This window comes from Rosa chinensis, chromosome 5, assembly GCF_002994745.2.
Source record: "Rosa chinensis cultivar Old Blush chromosome 5, RchiOBHm-V2, whole genome shotgun sequence".
NCBI lineage: Eukaryota > Viridiplantae > Streptophyta > Magnoliopsida > Rosales > Rosaceae > Rosa > Rosa chinensis.
The window spans coordinates 4,140,972-4,159,719 of record NC_037092.1 but is presented as its reverse complement, the minus strand read 5'-3'; the positions used below and the strand labels follow the sequence as shown (position 1 = coordinate 4,159,719).

The 18,748-nt window shown below is 34.1% G+C and overlaps 2 protein-coding genes across 2 annotated transcripts; one reads left to right on the top strand and one right to left on the bottom strand.

Moving 5' to 3' along the window:
• The first annotated feature begins 1,504 nt into the window (after positions 1 to 1,504).
• LOC112202948 (probable disease resistance protein At4g27220) lies at positions 1,505 to 18,211 on the top strand. Its single transcript, XM_024343992.2, has 7 exons — positions 1,505 to 1,733; positions 12,736 to 12,796; positions 14,111 to 14,201; positions 14,576 to 17,435; positions 17,606 to 17,640; positions 17,782 to 17,874; positions 17,985 to 18,211. The coding sequence occupies exons 3-7, from the start codon at positions 14,195 to 14,197 to the stop codon at positions 17,999 to 18,001; spliced, it is 3,012 nt and encodes a 1,003-aa protein (XP_024199760.2). The 5' UTR covers positions 1,505 to 1,733; positions 12,736 to 12,796; positions 14,111 to 14,194; the 3' UTR covers positions 18,002 to 18,211.
• LOC112202949 lies at positions 4,701 to 11,997 on the bottom strand. Its single transcript, XM_040505686.1, has 10 exons — positions 9,971 to 11,997; positions 9,137 to 9,232; positions 8,360 to 8,413; positions 7,797 to 7,832; positions 7,363 to 7,500; positions 7,114 to 7,260; positions 6,952 to 7,011; positions 6,806 to 6,856; positions 4,777 to 6,722; positions 4,701 to 4,733 (listed from the first exon to the last, which is right to left on the bottom strand). The coding sequence occupies exons 5-10, from the start codon at positions 7,496 to 7,498 to the stop codon at positions 4,701 to 4,703; spliced, it is 2,373 nt and encodes a 790-aa protein (XP_040361620.1). The 5' UTR covers positions 7,499 to 7,500; positions 7,797 to 7,832; positions 8,360 to 8,413; positions 9,137 to 9,232; positions 9,971 to 11,997.
• Positions 18,212 to 18,748: the final 537 nt, after the last annotated feature.

The following is an 18,748-nucleotide window of genomic DNA, read 5'->3' as shown; positions in this document are numbered from 1 at the left end:
AGACTTGTTCGATAAGAAAAATCAAAGGAAGATATTAGTTTAAAATGAACCCTAGCTAGTTGCCTTCCCCTATATTCGCCATGATAATTTTTTATTGACAAAGAGGCGAAGAAATAGATTCATCATTCCGTTCCAATCGATTCAAGAACAAGAGAAAGAACGGATGCCCCGTCCCGATATTTCTATTGAAATACCGATAAATGGATTAGCTGCATTTGAGTGCTTTAAATCTATTGCCAAACCATGCATCGTATCCATATCTCATAACATTTTTCCAGAACTGAAAACAAATTAACTGGAGCCCTTTTTTTTTTTTTTTTTCTATCCGTGGCTCTGGAGACAATATTCTCTTTATTTGTAGTTCTGATGATCCAACTCTCTATAAATGCAGGGTCGAAATATCTATCGATAAGCTGGTTTGACTACCTCCAGCAGTACCTACTTTCTTATGCCTGATTCGAGTTCCTGCAGAAAGTACTTTATCTACACTTTTAATTATCTCATAGTAACAATACAGGACCAAACTCCAGTCATATATACATAATGTATTGCTAGTAACACCAAGCATAGAAAGGCCTATATTTGTTCTGGTTGATGTAGACTCTTTGCTTTCCCAAAGTGACTTGTATGAATAATATGTACTCCATGATGAATTTGTTTAATTAATGGACAATGTGGCTTAAAGTGTCCACGTATGATGTGTATGTATGATTGGATAGCTTAGTTCTTCAGTGTGCTTGCATTTATCATAGAGTGGTGGCAAAAACAAGTAACAAAGTAAGTGCATTTTAGAGAGGTACAGGTAAACCCTTAAGTTCCAGTACCATAGAGCTATTAGAAAATGACCCCCAACTAATCGTCATCAACTTGTCCTCAGTCTTATATACTGTCTCACTTTTGCGCTCTTGCAAATGGTAGAAAGTTTCTTTCTAACCAATGATCATTTCTTTGAAGCTGAAGAAGAAGAAATCTCAGGTTGGTTTGGTTTCATACAACTTTTATGGGAATTGGGTACGTTTCTTTGGGTAATAACTTTAATGGGTTCATTTTATTTAGGCTTATTAGGCCATATGAACAATGCTGAGCTGAAATATTTGGAACATTTTTGTTGCAGATGAGGTGCTCGTTAATAGTCCCATGAGAACCAAAATAAGCCTCTCCTTCCAAGTTCTCTGAAGTTCATGACTCAGAAAACCTGGCATTTGGATTAGATGTGAAAGAGTGACTCAAATGAGTTGCAGATGGTAGGTATGATGCGAGATTTGCTTTGATGGATTGGTTTGTTTTGATTTTTTGAGGTCCAAACCAAACCAAATTGAACCGTTATGTTATGAACTTATCATAAGTCTGGTCTCTGGCTTTATCCTTCTCTTATAATAAAAGAATGACCTCTAAAATAACAAAGTAAATGCATTTGAGAGAATTTGGAAAACCTTTAAGTTCTAGAACCAGAGAGCTATTAGAAAATGATCGACCCTCAAGTTTTGGGTAAATCGTCGTCAACTTGTCTTTCAGTCTTATGTACCATCTCAGTTTTGCTCTATTGCAAATGGTAGAAAGTTTCAGTAATTCTACCCATGATCAGGGCTCAAGAAGAAAAGAAAGCTCATTTTTGTTGTAGATGAGCTAAAATATTTGGAACATTTTTGTTGTAGATTAGGTGCCTGTTAAAAGTCCCATGAGAACCAAAACAAACCTCTCCTTGCAGGTTCTTCCAAAGTTCCAATTACAAGGTTTATCGACTTTCTGACTTTGAAAATTATTTTACATTCTTTCTGTATAGTTTTTACCATACATGAAACTTGAAGCTTGAGTAGGTAGCTAGAGTTTCTTTGTTGGTTGAGTAGTTAATGGTATCCTACTGTTTCTGACTTTGTTCTGTGAAATGTGAACTGCTGTAATTGCTTTAATGGTTTTCCTTTATGGTTAAGTTGGCTAACCCTCTTGGGCTGTTTACCCCACTCTAGCTTTAATCAACACTAGGAAATAGTGCCGCGCTTTGCTGCGGAATTGATTGTTATTAATGAATAGTTTAATGAAATAATGAATTTTTTTTATTGAAAATCAACCGCGCAATGCCACAGGTTTGTTCACATATTTACTGGAGTTTGTTCAAAAAGTTGGTAACTCCAGTCATACTTGTACAAAACATTTTAGCTGATTAGCTAGCTGCATTTGTCCAAAAACTTAAATTACAGTAGTTGCAGCTAGAGAAAATGCACTGAATGAGTTTCATTCAAATGCATTCAAAAAGTACAAAATGAAGTCAACGACACTGAGTCAAGAGGTTGTACACAGAGCTTGTATCATGTTTTAGATATTGTTCCAAATAGTGATAAGCAAAGGTAGAAGTCTTATTCACTTTATTAATCATAGACACTTCTCTGCTCGATTTTGACTGGAATTGATAGCCAATGTATAGAATATATAGAGACTTATTAGTGACACAATGTTACATATGGTTCTATTTATAAATTTTGTAACACATCTTTATATACTATGTTTTTGGTATATGTATTTGGCATATTATTATTATTATTTATCAAAATTTTTAACCCATTTCTTGAAGTAACTCTTGAAAGTGCTACATATAATTGTCCATGTGTAAAAACAGGTTCTGGTAAATATATACCAATTTGATTTAATGATTGACCTTGACTTTTGTTAATAGTCATAGCATAACATGGTCTAATTGGAAATTGTCGTCTTTTAAAAATAAATGGCCATTTATTTTCAGATGCAGTAAGAACAATTCTTGGTATAAAACATTTTTGACCTATATTATTTCCTGTTAATATTTTTGCTTCTATTAATCGATCAAATAATTTTGTTATTATTAATCTTGTACCATTGCATAAGCCAGACATTTGATTTAAATTTCTTAATAATATGATGGGCATTCCAATTTTTAAAATTAATTTATGTGATGGTAATCCATTAAATTCAAGTTTATTCAAAAATTCTATTGGATATAAGGCATTAATGTTTTCATTATCTCCAGAATTTAATAAAATACTATCAGCACTTAAATAAGTTGTTTTATCGCCTGGCAATAGATTAATAATGTAATCATTTATTTCTTGAACTGTGGTATTTCGAGGTGTAACAATTGCACGTTCTTTTAAATAATTAAAATTATCGTAATTAGTTTTGAAATTTGAATAAATTGCAAGGAAAATAGCTTCTATTGGATTTGTGTAATTGTAAATAAGAAGATCGCTTGGGATTTCAACCCAAGATGTATCTATATCATTTTCATCATTAATTGAACATATACAACCTTCTCCAATTTCCAATAGCCAATTTGCGAAAGTTGAAATATTTATTCTCTCTTCATTAGTTAAATTTGTTCTTGATAATCTCATATTTTCTGTTAAATGAAATACTTTAAATGATGACCAAAGATATGAACTATTTAATGAAGCTTCAATTATTTGTTCTTTAGTTCCTCCTGCAATAACAGGTAAAATTTGTCTGAAATCTCCACCTAATAACATGAGTTTACCGGCAAATGGTTTATTAGTTTCCAATTTATTTGGATTAGATAATAATATCACGGAAAGATTTGTCTAATGCTTCAAAACAATATTTATTAGACATTGGAGCTTCGTCCCAAATAATTAATTCTGTTTTACTAACCAATTCTGCGAGATGGGTACCTTTTTTTATTAGACATATCGATGAATTATTGATTGTTAAAGGTATTTTAAATCGAGAATGAGCAGTTCTACCTTTTGGAAGTAATAATGAAGCAATTCCAGATGAAGCAACAGCTAAAACAATTTTTCCTTCAGATCTTAATTTACATATTATTGTATGCCATAAAAATGTTTTACCGGTTCCTCCATGACCATGAACAAAAAATGTGTTACATGTTTTTTCTTTAATCGCTTTAATTACTTCGTCATAAACAATTTTTTGACCTGCATTTAGTTGACTAACTAAATTTGCATGTTCATGTTTTAATCGAATACAATCATAATCTAATTCTTCTTTTAACAATCTGTTATTTAAGTTTAATATTTTATCTACATTAGGCATTGGCAATCGATAATCTTTAAGTGAGCTTGATGATTTATTAAACATTTGCTCTAATTCGTATAATAATTTATTTTTTAGTTCTGATTCTGACAAAATTAAGTTTGGGTTTCCAACTTCAATCCTAGTGTTATGCAAAATATCATCACACATATTTAACCAAAACAGATTTAACAACTTTTCAGGATTTGCAACGTCACAAAATAAAATTATCGTAACGAAGAGTTGTCGGATTTCAGAAGCCGTTGCAGTATATAAAGAATCACTTAGTGCTTCAGTCCATTCTTTATCATCACCTAATAATCCCAAAGCTTGGCAAGCTTCTTGATATGAATTATATGTAATACCATTAATTGTTTTTATTGCATCATAATTTTGACAACCTTTTTGAATATTTAATAACATTCTCATAAAATATAATTCACTTAAAGTTGGTGGTACATGTACTATTCGACCAATAGTCTGACATTGTTTTCTTGGTGTCCAACATTTATTTCGATTGTTCCAAACAAATTTGCTTGGAAATTCTGTATAAGTTAATTTAGATGCGTCTGGGTAAATAGAATTCGCTTTAAACCAACCAGTAAGCGTAGTATCTTCTGTACTTTTTTCTTTGATTATTGACTGAACATATTGAAATTCATTAAATACAATATTTTGCTCTAAAGGCATGTGAATATGCAAATGTTGTACAGCTGGATGTCGAGAATGAATTGAATATTCAAATAATCTCCATACAGATTCATGAGGAGTTAAGTAACGACAATTCAAATAACTTGTAATTTCATCATTTAAGTCATCATGCAGCAATAGTCGGGCTCGATCTGGACCTTTATTAATGTATTTAAATAAATATTTAATTAACATTGATTGAGAACATGATTCAACGTTAATATGAGCATTATATCTTAATAATAAATTTGAATTATAAGGGACAACAAAATTATTTCCAATATGTACATTATTTTTTACCACAAATTTTGCATGATCTTCTCGACGTCTATATATTGGAGGCGTATTTGTTTCAAATATAGTGTTTGTATTATATGGTTTTGGAAAAAATTTAGAACATTTTCCATTTCGCATGCAAGGAGATTTTGGATTTATTTCTCCGCAAGGTCCATGGATCATAAATTCACTAACAACTTTAAAAAGCTCGGGATTAACGTTTTTATCTAGTAATTCTGCTGAAATAATAGAATCAATATCAGTCGCTGTATAACATTTGTAATCCTTTTTCAACCAGAATAACATGTGAGCATGAGGTAATCCTCTTTTTTGAAACTCTATTGTATGAACATCTGCTTCAATCTCTCCAAAAGGTTTTCCAGATTTGATATATTTTATCATATCATCTAATTTTATTTTAAACATTCTTGAAATTATATCAGGTCTGTCTTCAACTTTGTATATAGGCATATTTTTTAAATATCTTTCTATCTCTGGCCATTTTACGTTACACGTAAAAGTTATGAATAAATCAGGATTACCGTATTGTCTACAAATTGCCATAGCATCTTGATAATTGTTAATCATATCTCTAGGACTTCCAGTATGAGAACTCGGTAGAATAATTTTTTGTCCTAGGTCACGACCTTTACTAAATCCAGCTGAAGCAGCAGCACAAAGATGTTTAAAAGTTTCACTTCGGAAATTATTTTGATTCCTTCTAATCCAATCCAAGCGATCTTCTTCAACTGTTGCATAAGCATCAACTAAATATTGTTGAAATAATCGTCCACCTTTTAATAAAGTACTTATTTCATTATTTCTATCTTGAATATGATATGTAATGTAAGCTCGCATTGATATTTTTTGTCTTTTTTGTGTGGAACTTCCTCCAATTTGGTGCATTTGTAAATTTATTTTATATCCATCTTCACCGTATGGAAAAAGTATTGGATATTGTAGTGACATATATTTTAGATGTATTTTAGAAATACGTTGCAGCTTTCCACTATTTAATTCGATAATAATATCTCTATTTGAATTGTGTTCTCCAATATCACCGACTATTAAACCACCAATTTCTTCACTTGTTGGTTCTTCATATTGTTTACTATCAGTAAGTTGACGATTAAGTATAGTCATATTCAATGAAGGTAATGAACGATTTTCAAATTTATCCCTTATTGTTCGAAATTCTTTCACTAATTCATTAATTTCATCAAACATTTTAATAAGTCCTTCAATAATTTCTAATTTAATATTTATATTATCATGTGTAGGATCAATAGCATTAAGACGATTTAAAACCTCATTTTTTGTATCATATATATATAATTGAGCATATTTAGGACATTCCCCATTTGAAGGTAACATAGAACCCATTAAATGATGAACTTGACCACTAATTTTAAAAACATAAGGTCCTGATCCAGTATTTATTTTATAATCAATTGCTGCTCCCATTGATGTGAAAGAAAACATTGAATTATAAACTCTGATATTCTCTCTGAAAAGTCGGCTTTCTAAACCATTATTTGGATCCAATAATTTTTCAAGAAAAGCAGGTGTTGGCTTTGGCTTTTCAAGTTTGATTTGGCCTTTCTTGCAACAGTTTGTATAAATAAGAGGTTCATTTGATGATGATCGTTTAAGCGCCTCTCCAAACCAAAAAGATGCGTTACAGTAGGAGCATGTATGAATATTATCACCTGAATCTTCATACGTCACAGTTGATACTGTAATCAAAATTTGATATCTTGTCAGCAATTCATATAATATTATTATTTCAAAATAGTAAGTGAAATCAAGTATGAATTACCTTGTCTACTTCTTTGATATACTGCTTGCCCAACTGAATACGTAGCTTGACCTGAACACCAAATTTGGCGAAAACGATTAACCCCAGAAATAAAGGCTATTTGTATTGTAAAAACATGAACTGATTATTAATTACAAAAAATAAACCTCTTATTTCAGTTGGACGCACAAATTGAGAACAATCGTTTTCTAAACACTGTTGTGCCTCTACACGTGAAAATCAATCTAAAGAAATTAATACTATTTATTTCAGTGTGTTTTCTAATGTTCGTCATATTAAACCAATTGTACAGATTATGTGTCATATACCTGAGGCAAAAACGTTTGAGTTTGGATTGCTGAACACACGCTCCTTTTCTATTGCAGTAACATTTCCTTTATCACTTCTTAATCGTTTCTTTTGATGCTGAAATACATCAACATTGTTGCATTGAGAAGTTCTTGATTCAGTCAATCCTGTAAACAAAATCTAAAAAATGTTAGTTAGCTTGATTTTGCAGCTAAAGCATTCATTCAATGGAACACGATTCAATAATTAATCTAAACTGGAAACAACACCTTCAGCCTTAGTTACACTGGTATAAAGATTTTGATAATCATACATTTCTTGCATTCTTTCTCTATCATTATGATCTCCAGCCTGATGTTCTTGTAATAATCTCTTCATCTTGCTGTGCCTCATCTTTGGTGCCATAACTGCATTTAAAAGTACATAATAGTTACAAATGATAAATGATTACTCCTTATAATAGACACACTAATCATAATTGCTAAAGAAATTAGTAATAGACTAAACATTATTCTGAATTCTTTTTAGGGCTAAAATACTACAAAAACAAAATCAAAAATGATAAATAGTGAACAGAAGATCATAATTTATTAAAATCAGATGAAATTGTTTAACTTTTGACCCTCCTCATCAAAGCTCAATTAAATTTGTTTCATCCTCACGGGAGAGGAAAAAACAGGAAAGGATAGCTCAACTATATTACCTTGAATTTTGTTGTGAATGAGCTGAGGTAAGCTAGCTAGATACACATAAATATGCAGCATCAAATAAATAGATGCTTAACTTGCTTATCCATTGAAACACAAACATAAAGAACTAAGGATATACTGTGGGGAAAGTCCTAGTCAGCCTTATACATTTTGAAAGTTAGGCATTTAAACTTATAAATGAACAAATACAACTGCCAACATATTAGCTTTATACCCAAAATCCACAAAAAACACTAAAATTGACATGCCTAAAGACGCATACAACTTCACAATAACAGCAAACAATCTAAAAAAGCACAGCGCTCAGAGAACCACGCACACACCTTTTTGCATAGAAATTATTATAAATCTGAAGAACTCAAAACAATCTATGAACTAAACTATAGATTCATAGACACTTAAGTGCCTAAAGTTTACATCATTGTGAAGAAAAAAAAAAAAAACACATTGGTAGATAATTAGTTTTACTGGAAGAAACTATTGAAATTAAGAGTACAAAGCAGATGCTATAGATCAGTAGTGAAAAGTTTGAAATTGTGATAGATCAAAAGCATACCTTGAAGTTGTTTTAATTAATCACCTAGATGTGAAATTGCAGGGCAAACAGAATCTGTAGAAGATAAAAACTGGTATCAGTTTAAAAAATTGAGAACAATATATAGATAATCTAATAGAAACTGTATTACATAAAAACTAATAGAATAATAAGCAAAACAGAATTTTGATTTGTAATGAGTTTCTTCTATTTGTTTCTACTGTAATCTATGAGTTCTTCGGTCATGTTCATACATCAGTTAGTAACTTTAGAATATATAGAATAGGCATGTTCATACATCTCTGATCACGTCATCACAAACTCACAATCTTATCACTTACCAGTAGAAAAAAAAGAAAAAGAAAATAGGCATCATACAATTGAAGCCATCAAATCAAGTGAACCACCATCTAGTGTCGCATAAAATTCACAAACAAATAACTCAATGAAAACCACAATATGACATAATCGAAGAACACCCAATACCAAGAAAAGAACCCCAATTCTTATTTTGCCTTGGCTGAAAATGAAACCTCTTCTTCTTTTGCTGATTAGTCTGATCATGAAAAGAAGAAAGAAGGAGGAGTATTTCTACATAGCCTACAATCAATTCCAAGGTTAGAAACTTAGAACAAAAGCAAAGGCAAGAAAGCCATAACCTAAACTTCTATTTAGAATAAAAATAAAAATCATTCAAATCAACACAAAAAAAGATCATTGAAATCAACACAGAAGAAGATCGAGACATGAACGTAAAGAAACTGGTAGAAGAGAAAAAAAGAGAGAACAGAATGGTACCTAAAAACCCTCTACCTCTCTTCCAGTCTATAGGGAAGAATTAGGACCAGGTTTCGCTTCCTAACAGTAATTACTAGAAATGTTTCCCGCGCGTTGCTGCAGGTAGAATTTTTACGCAATGATTACTTAGTTGCAGATTTCGTTCGTTCGTATGGTTTGATTAACAAAGATGAATAAGATCTTTAAATGAAGCGAGGAATATGTAAAATTAAGTGATCCGAAAATTGTACTTGCAGAGTATAAGTTACATATTATCTTTTTCTTGTTTTCCATTTGTATTATGTACTGTAGCCTAGGAGATACTCAAATCAGATTTTAATAGCTTAGTACGATAATTGACCATTTAGGATGACATTAAGAAGTAAACCAAAATCCCAGACATAATCATTAACAGAAGATACAAAAAGTAGGCTAAAGCAATTGTAAACCATTGTGACATGCAGCCTGATACCTCCTATGAATCCTTATGGGATGTTCACTGCCAATAGCCACATTTCCAACCATCACTGTTCTTATGGATTCAAACTAAATTTGTCCAATTAAAGACAAACAAAAATTTCGAACAAAATGAAAGAAACCCAGAGGTTGAATGAAAAACATAGTTATGCTGACATCTACTACCATAACATGTTATCTGCAGCAACCACTACCTACTATCTCATTCAACTGATGCGAACATATCAGCCATTATTAGCCAAGGTGAGGCTTAGTTCATCAAATCTACTTTTCGGAAATCAATAGTTTTGGGAGTTACCATTTAGTTTTATTTAGACAAATATCCAATGAAAGCAACATCTTTTCTTATGCCATAAAAATGACCAATGGTAGACTTACAATCAATTTGTGATAACTATAATTTATAATTATTTCTCATTCAGCATTTGAAGCTGACCAAAGCAAACATATTAATCACTACATAAAGGGCAAAGAGTTGAGGAAAGACTCGCACTGAGCAAGCAAGCAGTCTCATGAGAGTACGGATCCTTGGACGTCACATAGGCAGTACATGCACATTCACTGGATCTGTAATTTTTCAAACCAAACAACAAAAATATGATTTACCGGAAATAAAAAAATAAGGTAAAATTATGAGCTCTCACACAAATTGCTCATCTATACCTGACCATTTCAATGCTCTCAATTGAGCAAGAGAAGGAGAAAAAATGAAGAATCATAGACATCCCTCTCGGTTGCTCGAGGAGACAGACCCATAAGTTCTACGGCAAATCCACTGTGATTCATATTCTCCAAAAACCTGAGTTTCTTCTATTTGTTTCTACTGTAATCTATGAGTTCTTCGGTCATGTTCATACATCAGTTAGTAACTTTAGAATATATAGAATAGGCATGTTCATACATCTCTGATCACGTCATCACAAACTCACAATCTTATCACTTACCAGTAGAAAAAAAAGAAAAAGAAAATAGGCATCATACAATTGAAGCCATCAAATCAAGTGAGCCACCATCTAGTGTCGCATAAAATTCACAAACAAATAACTCAATGAAAACCACAATACGACATAATCGAAGAACACCTAATACCAAGAAAAGAACCCCAATTCTTATTTTGCCTTGGCTGAAAATGAAACCTCTTCTTCTTTTGCTGATTAGTCTGATCATGAAATGAAGAAAGAAGGAGGAGTATTTCTACATAGCCTACAATCAATTCCAAGGTTAGAAACTTAGAACAAAAGCAAAGGCAAGAAAGCCATAACCTAAACTTCTATTTAGAATAAAAATAAAAATCATTCAAATCAACACAGAAAAAGATCATTGAAATCAACACAGAAGAAGATCGAGACATGAACGTAAAGAAACTGGTAGAAGAGAAAAAAAGAGAAAACAGAATGGTACCTAAAAACCCTCTACCTCTCTTCCAGTCTATAGGGAAGAATTAGGACCAGGTTTCGCTTCCTAACAGTAATTATAGTCATGAGTAGCGGTCCAAACTCTTCCACATTGTTTAGCATATTGTTTTAGGGTCTATATTCAAGAGTTTGGACCAAAAAACCAAAACTGAATACAGATGAGTCATCTAAACATAAAACCAAAATCACGCTTCTCCTCATATAGCACATTTGTTCTAGGAATTTGCAGCAACAAAAACTTAAGTACAGAAATTCAATTGGAGAGGGTATGATAAATAGAAGTCTCTTATTAGGACAACTGAAAAAATAGATCCATTCCAGATAATGGCTCAAACTAATTAGGAGAAACAAAACGTGATCACACCTATTGAAACGAAAAAGATGACTAAGAACCTGTGAAGCCATCAAAACACGGAAGGCAAGATTGGATCTTTATGGTCCATAGATGATTACACAGATTCAGAAGTACGAAAATGATCAGAGGGAAGCACATAAAATTCAAACCAAAATGTGAATTGATTCATTAATCACAGTAACTTTATTCAATCTCATACGTCTTTCACCAAAATCTAAACAAACGAAATGACAAACGATCCAAAGCAATAAAGGTTGAAACTTCAAGAACTCATATTATCAATTCAAAACCAACCACAACAAAAACTCTATCAAAACTATCTCCCTTTCACTATATATCATATCAAGATTGTAAACAACATCAGAATAGAAAAGCCCAAATATTCAACAGATCAAATCAAAAACTGATAACAACAACCCAGAAATTCGAAGGCAAATCGGCTCAGAAAGACTGAGATGATGAGGTGATAATCCCCTTCCCTGAATCTCTCTCTCTCTCTCTCTCTCTCTCTCTCTCTCTCTCTATTTCACTCTAAAGATTTGGCTCAGTAACTCAGTAGAAGGGTGTACACCGGTGGGCTACGATTATTTGCTTGATGGATTTCTGCACTTTCTGTGGCAACCTGAAACAATCACCGAATTTCGGTATATATAGTGGCTCCATGCTCTATTCGAAGATGTTGATAGAGGGCTTTGTCGGTGGAATAGGTCGGCGTAAATAGAGGTTTCCAGATTTGCAGGTCGGTATACATGAATCCAAAAGCAAAGGATAGAGGCTTCCAGATTTGTATACATGAATCCAAAAGCAAGGGCAAAAGCGACTTTTCAAGACCTGATGAACAGTAGTAACAGTACCCACCCAAACCGGCCTTTCGTATATAGTATAATGTGTCTTAGCCAATCCTGACCTACCCAACCTTCTTTATGTTAAACTGGTGTTATGAAGTGGAGTTAAGTGGTTTATCATCCATATAATATCCTGGGCATTTATTGTTTGCTGCAAGAATCATTGACTGTATCAATTTATCATTATAGTAACAAGTTCGAAATAATATTATTAACAATGACCCTGCATTTTCGTTTTCGAAGAGCTGTCAGTTTCAAGTGTGAAAAGGAGACTTAAAGACAGACCACTGCTAAGCTGGAATAATATTCTTAAAAATAACAAATAACAATGACCCTGCCATTTTGGGTCAATACTTATCCTCATGCTTATTTAATCACTCACTTATAGTTCCAGTTCGTGAATCGATGAAAGTGAAATACTTATTTGTTTGCAAGAAAGAGCTCAGGTTGGTAAAGTGAATTTTGGTTTAGCCATTTGGGGATGCACTGATATATATGTATTTGGCACACTTTGGTAATTGGTTGCAGAGGAAGTGCTGCTTGTTGAAATACCAAAGCCGAAGGGCATAGTACTACTTTAAAAAACAAGGTATTTCTTTACTCATCATATTGGTTTTTCTATGTTAATAATGGATTTTAATAACTAATGTAACTAAAAAGGCTGTTTTTGGTTTTTACTACCCTTTTTGGCTACCTAAAAAGAGAAAGTTATCCATGAGTCAAACTCAGGACCCCTCATCAATCTTGCATAATCTTTTGCTTATATCATTCTCCCATGCACCATTCCAACAATAATGAACTGAAATATTTGGAAAGTTTTGAGGCATATTGTGGATGGCAGCAGACAATAAAAGAGACTCTCTTTACCAGAACAGTACTCCTCTGAAGGTTTACCTCACTCTAGCTTTAATCCACATGCATGTGTCTTAGCTAGTCCTGAGTCCTGACCAACCTAACCTTCCTTGTGTTAAACTGGTGTTATGAAGTGGGCTTAAGTGGTTTATCATCTATACAATATCCTGGGCATTTATTGCTGCAAGATTTTATTGTCTCTGTATTAATTTATCATTTTTATTTTTATTTTTTTAAATGAATTTATCATTATAGTAACAAGTTGGCAAATGACCCTGCATTTTCGTTTTCAATTAAAGAGCTGTCGGTTTCAAATTTGAAAAGGAGACTGCAATTTAAATATCAATCGTTATCCTCATGCTTATTTATTAACCAACTTATAGTTGCAGTTGATGAATCGCTGAAAGTGAAATACTTTGTTGTTTGCAAGAAAAAGCTCAGGTTGGTTTGTTTTCATAATGCTTGTATTCATGAATTTTGGTTTAGACATTTCAAGATGCACAGAACCAGTACGAGTGCTTACAGATAACAAAAATGTTCCGCAGATGAGGTTTTTTATTTATAGTCCCATGAGAATCAAAACAAGCCTCTCCCTACAAGTTCTTCCAAGTTCCAAGTACAAGGTTTTTCAACTTTTTAACGTTGAAAAGTATTTTACTTTGTTATTTTGTTTTTACCGGGTATGAATAAGCTAGCTAGGAGTTTGGTTGAATATCTGTCTCTTTGTCAGTTGGTTGAGTGGTTAATGTTACCGTGCTTTTTCTGACTTTCTTCTGTGAACTGCTGTAATTGCTTTTAATGTATTTCTCTGTGGCTCTAGCTTTTAATTAACCATACTGTATCTAGATTCATTGTTTCTGAATCAATTTATCATTGTACTGACAAGTTGGGGTAGCATTCTTCCTCATTACAATGTGAACAGAAATCCACCAACTGTAACTAAGCAACATGGATCGAGTTGGTGGGTGGGACTCCCAAAAGTTGTTTGTTTTTCTTTTTTCTTTCACTACTGATATTTGTTTTTACTCTCAACGTATTATCATTGGGGCAGCTCTCATTCTTCTCTGAAGTTCATGACCGAGTAAAAACCTGGCATTGGGGTTAGATGTGAAACAGCGACTCAAACGAGTTGCAAATGGCAGGTATGATACCAGCTAAGAGTTTTCTATAATTTTCAACTTCGTTACAACTTCAATTTAACTCTCCTCGTAACTCAAGAGCTTTCTCAGTCTTTCTCTCGTTATACTTGGAAGTAACTCTCCTGAATCATTTATGCATGTCTCGTAGATAAGAGTTAGTTAAGTTACGAGTTGTATATTACATCAGAACTAATGATCTGATATGCCTACAATAATGTCAACAGCCAATCTAATTCATTAAACTTGCTCCAAGTTTGTAAGAACAAAACAGATTGCTTTTGCAGTTTTGCTATTTAACATGAGTTCGTATTGGTTTTACTTAAACTATGATGACATGAACTGATATCAGCTCACCCTAGTATATTTCCCCATTGCAGAAACAATTGCACTTGTTTCCAGCGTTTTTGGTTGCCTAACCGTAGCTGTAACTCTGGTGGCACCCTGTTTTCGTGTACCCCTTACGGAAAAATATGATTTCTTCAGGAAACGAGAAAAAAAGCTTCGTGCTCTGTTACTTAAACTGAATGAGCTGGAACAGAAAAGGAGTAAGGTAGATCAGGAATCTAAGGAGAAGGTGGTGCGTAAGTTTGTGAGAAGTTCTGAGTGGTTGCAAGAGACACAGAATATTATCAAGGAAGCTGCTGCATGGAAGTTTGAGGAGAGTATACATAAGAAGTATTGCTGTGGTCTACCCAACTATAGGTCACAGTATAAAGCTGGAAAACAAATTTCTGAAAGAATTGACCGGTTGGTTGAACTAATAACCGAAGGCGAAAAATTCATTAATATGCAGGGGTCTGATGTGGTTGGGAAAATGATACGCGGAAGCAAGCTCATGGGGGAGACGGCAAATGCTACAGTTGAAGAGATAAAGAAGTGTGTATCAGGAGAAGAGGTTGGGACGATACGTGTTTATGGAATGGCTGGTTTAGGCAAGTCGAATATTGTATCGCAAGTTAATGACCTGATATTACATGAGGAGGAAGATGATGATAACAGCACAGGAAATGGCCATTTTGATAAGGTTCTTTTTGTGACTGTAAAGAATGAGCTCGGATCAACCAAAGCATCCGTTGAGGATCTGCAGAAGCAGATTGCAGATAAATTACAAATTGATCTTCACAAGGAAAATGGAAGTAGTGCAGATGATGCATTGGCAAGTGCCTTGGCCAAGTTAAGATTTCTGATCATTTTGGATGATATGCAGACAGAACTCTCTTTTGAGGCAATCGGCATTCCAAGGCCAAACAAAGAGAATCGCTGCAAGGTTATAATTGTATCCAGATCACTTCCGGTGTGCAGCGACATCCACGTTGATAAAAAGTTTGAGATCAAACCTTTATCTGCTGCAGAGGCACAAGAACTGTTTGAGAGTGAAGCTGGAATTAAATTTTCAAATCTAGGGGAGGATACTCGAGCCATTGCAAAGGAGATGATAGATGAATGTGATGGTTTTCCCATCACAATTATCTTGCTGGCACGAAACTTGAAAGAATTGATGACCAATGATTCTGATGATGTTGATAAAGTATGGAAGACAGCTTTGACTAAGCTGAAGGATTCTCCAGTTCGTTTAGAAAGCATGACTAAGAGGGCATTTACTCGTTTGAAGCATATTTATGACATGTTGAGTAAAGAAGCTCAGCAATGTTTCCTCTATTGTGCATTGTACCCGTCTGGCCATGAAATTGAAAAAAGAGAGTTGGTGGAGTATTGGTTTTGGGAGGGTTTATTAGATACCAGAAAGAGAGATGGAAGGATAGAAGATATGATACAAGCAAAAGAGATCCTCGATGAGCTCGCAACATCTTACCTTCTGGAAACAGTCAGTCAAGAAGGGGGCAAAGAATCCATTAAGATGCGCAGCTTAGCTAAGCATATGGCAATCCACCTGACCAAAACAAGCCCTCAGTTTCTCACCAAAGCTGGAGAAGAGCTAGAAATGTTTCCTTTGCAAGGGGAGTGGCTTCAAGATGTTGAGAGAGCCTCATTGATGAGAAACCAGTTTAAGTTTCTTCAGGGAGAACCCAAATGGCCCAAGCTAACCACATTACTTCTGCAGCATAACCCCATAGGTTTATACTTGCATGAGAATTTCTTTTGTAGTATGCCTAATCTCAATGTTCTTGACCTTTCTTACACTGATATCACTTCCCTTCCACAGTCATCTTTTTCTAAATTGACAAAACTGAGTGCACTTCTCTTGCATCATTGTCGCAACCTAAAAACTGTACCTTCTTTGGAACAGTCCAAGAAACTCCTTGTTCTTGACCTTTCTGATACTCCTGTAGCAGAATTACCAGCCGGGATGAAGAAAATGACCAAACTTATTCGCCTAAACATATCTCGCACCAATGTGAAGATATTTCCATCTAAGTTAGCACCTGCATTAGCACATCTGGAAGAACTGTTGATGCTAATTAATGACTCAGGTTTTTATTGGGGATCAACCAAGGGAGCACATATCAGCGAGCTGAGCTCCTGCCAAAATTTAGCTATTCTCCATGCCAACTTCCTAAATGCAGAAACATTTGTTAGCTATGTTGATAAGCATCTTTGTCCGCCCAGTTTCAGGTTCGGTGTGGGTGGCTCTTGTGAAGAAAAGTTACTTGAAAACAGCATAGTTTTCAAGGGTAACTTCCTTGTGAATGGAGAACCAGTCTCACTCCCAGAACACACATCCGGACTGCATGTCATAAGCAATGAGGATCTACCTTGCTTGCAAGTTAATTGTCATCTAAAGAACCTGAAGGTCATTAACATTTGTGACTGCAGATGTTTGGTCCATTTATTCACCATTGACATGTTGGGGAATCTTCCAAACCTTGAAACCATTTTAGTCGAGAAATGTCCAAAGATCGTGAGCTTGATAGAGCCAGAAGAATCTGATGACATGATTAAACCTCGTCTGAAACACCTAAAGGTCATCCGTATCTCTGACTGCGAAAGTTTGGTCTACTTATTCAACAATGAGATGCTGCAATACTTCCCGGAGCTCCTAGAGATCTCCATCAAACGATGCCAGATGATAGAAGTTGTAATAGAGTCACAAGAGCCAAATGTCTACCCTGCAATTCTTCCAAAGTTACAGGAGTTAGTATTGGTTGATTTGCAAGAATTAAAATGCATCTATAATGGAGAAATGAAGTGGAACTCTCGCGAAACAATTTGGAACTGTCCAGCTCTAAAGATGCCAATGATAACTTCTCTGCCTGCAGAACTGCTTCACAGGCCAAGGTTAGTATGGCACAGATGATTCAGCTATGTTCGCTTTCATGTTCACATTCTTCAAATGTTCCTTCTATATAAACCACAGTTTTAAGACAACTTGTTATACCAGCATCAAAATTAGGTACTCGCTGCTGACTCTGATTTTGTTTTTGGCATGAAATTATCATATCAAACAGTGGGAGCAATCAACTACAAAGGAGTTATAGCTTAGGTACGTACTATCTCCATAACCATTTCTTTTGAGAAAAAATGTTGCTACACTCTTTGACTTCCGGAATTACATCAAAGAACATACACACATTGGACTCGCATTTGTTTCTTGATTCGATGAACCCTTTCCTTTGTCATTCAGATGGCAAGGAGACTATACTGCTGGACTCGATTAATATCAATGCAGCGGAAGCTCCTGAATCCGTTGGACCCAAATTTCGTAATGCTGCAAAGGGTAATACATCGCCAAGCAAATTTAATATTTTTTTCTTTATTTTCTGTGATTGTAGAAACAGTTTGCTCTTTCTACTATATTTTCTAAAAGCAGTTCGATGTCATATGCAGGATGGAGGAGGAACTAACTATTGAAATCAGAGAGGAACTAACTATTGAAATCAGCCATGACTACTCTTTTCAAACTCTTTTAGTGGTTGTACTAATAATACAGGACTGAACTCTTAGAGAGCTTTATTTCCTGGTTGAACTTGAAATAGAGTCTTTGCTTTCCGAATTGGTTATTAATAATTTGTACTGCATTATGATTTATTCTAATGGTGGAGTATAAGTCTATTAGAGAGGCTCCTAGGAATAACATTAACACTATTATAATGTGTAATTTAAATGCTTTCACTTAAGGATGGTTCTATTCAAACATTTGTAATGTTACAAATATGAACAATACAAACAGGAGCTACTGACGGACCTATACATAACCCAACTTCAACCATAAATACTTTAGAAGACAAGAAGAAGAAATAAAAAGAAAATATATTAGACTCAGTGGTCTTCCCCTTGAAAGTCTCATTGCATATCGAGTGCATGAACAAGTATGGTAATCCAGCGAAGATTCATATTGGGGTTGAGACTTACAAACTACAAATTGTAGGGTGCCTCGTTGGAAAAGGATGACTTGGATTATAAAGAAGGCTAGAAAGTAATGATAACAGGTTCAAAGGCCGATCAACTAACCAATGTACAACATATAGGTAGTCAAAATAAGATAAAATGATCACTTTAGGACATTCAGTTCCAGCGTGAGATCTCTTATTTCCATGCCTGAGAACCAGTGTACAACTTCATAGTTAATACCAGTTGATATAGAAAAACTG

Coding starts and splice junctions, on each gene's coding strand:
- LOC112202948 (XM_024343992.2), top strand. Junction 17,436..17,605: donor GAACTGCTTCACAGGCCAAG/GTTAGTATGGCA, acceptor CATATCAAACAG/TGGGAGCAATCAACTACAAA. Junction 17,641..17,781: donor ACAAAGGAGTTATAGCTTAG/GTACGTACTATC, acceptor TTTGTCATTCAG/ATGGCAAGGAGACTATACTG.
- LOC112202949 (XM_040505686.1), bottom strand. CDS start 7,498: ATGGCACCAAAGATGAGGCACAGCAAGATGAAGAGATTATTACAAGAA. Junction 7,261..7,362: donor CAGTGTAACTAAGGCTGAAG/GTGTTGTTTCCA, acceptor TTTTGTTTACAG/GATTGACTGAATCAAGAACT. Junction 6,723..6,805: donor ATATCAAAGAAGTAGACAAG/GTAATTCATACT, acceptor TTTTGATTACAG/TATCAACTGTGACGTATGAA.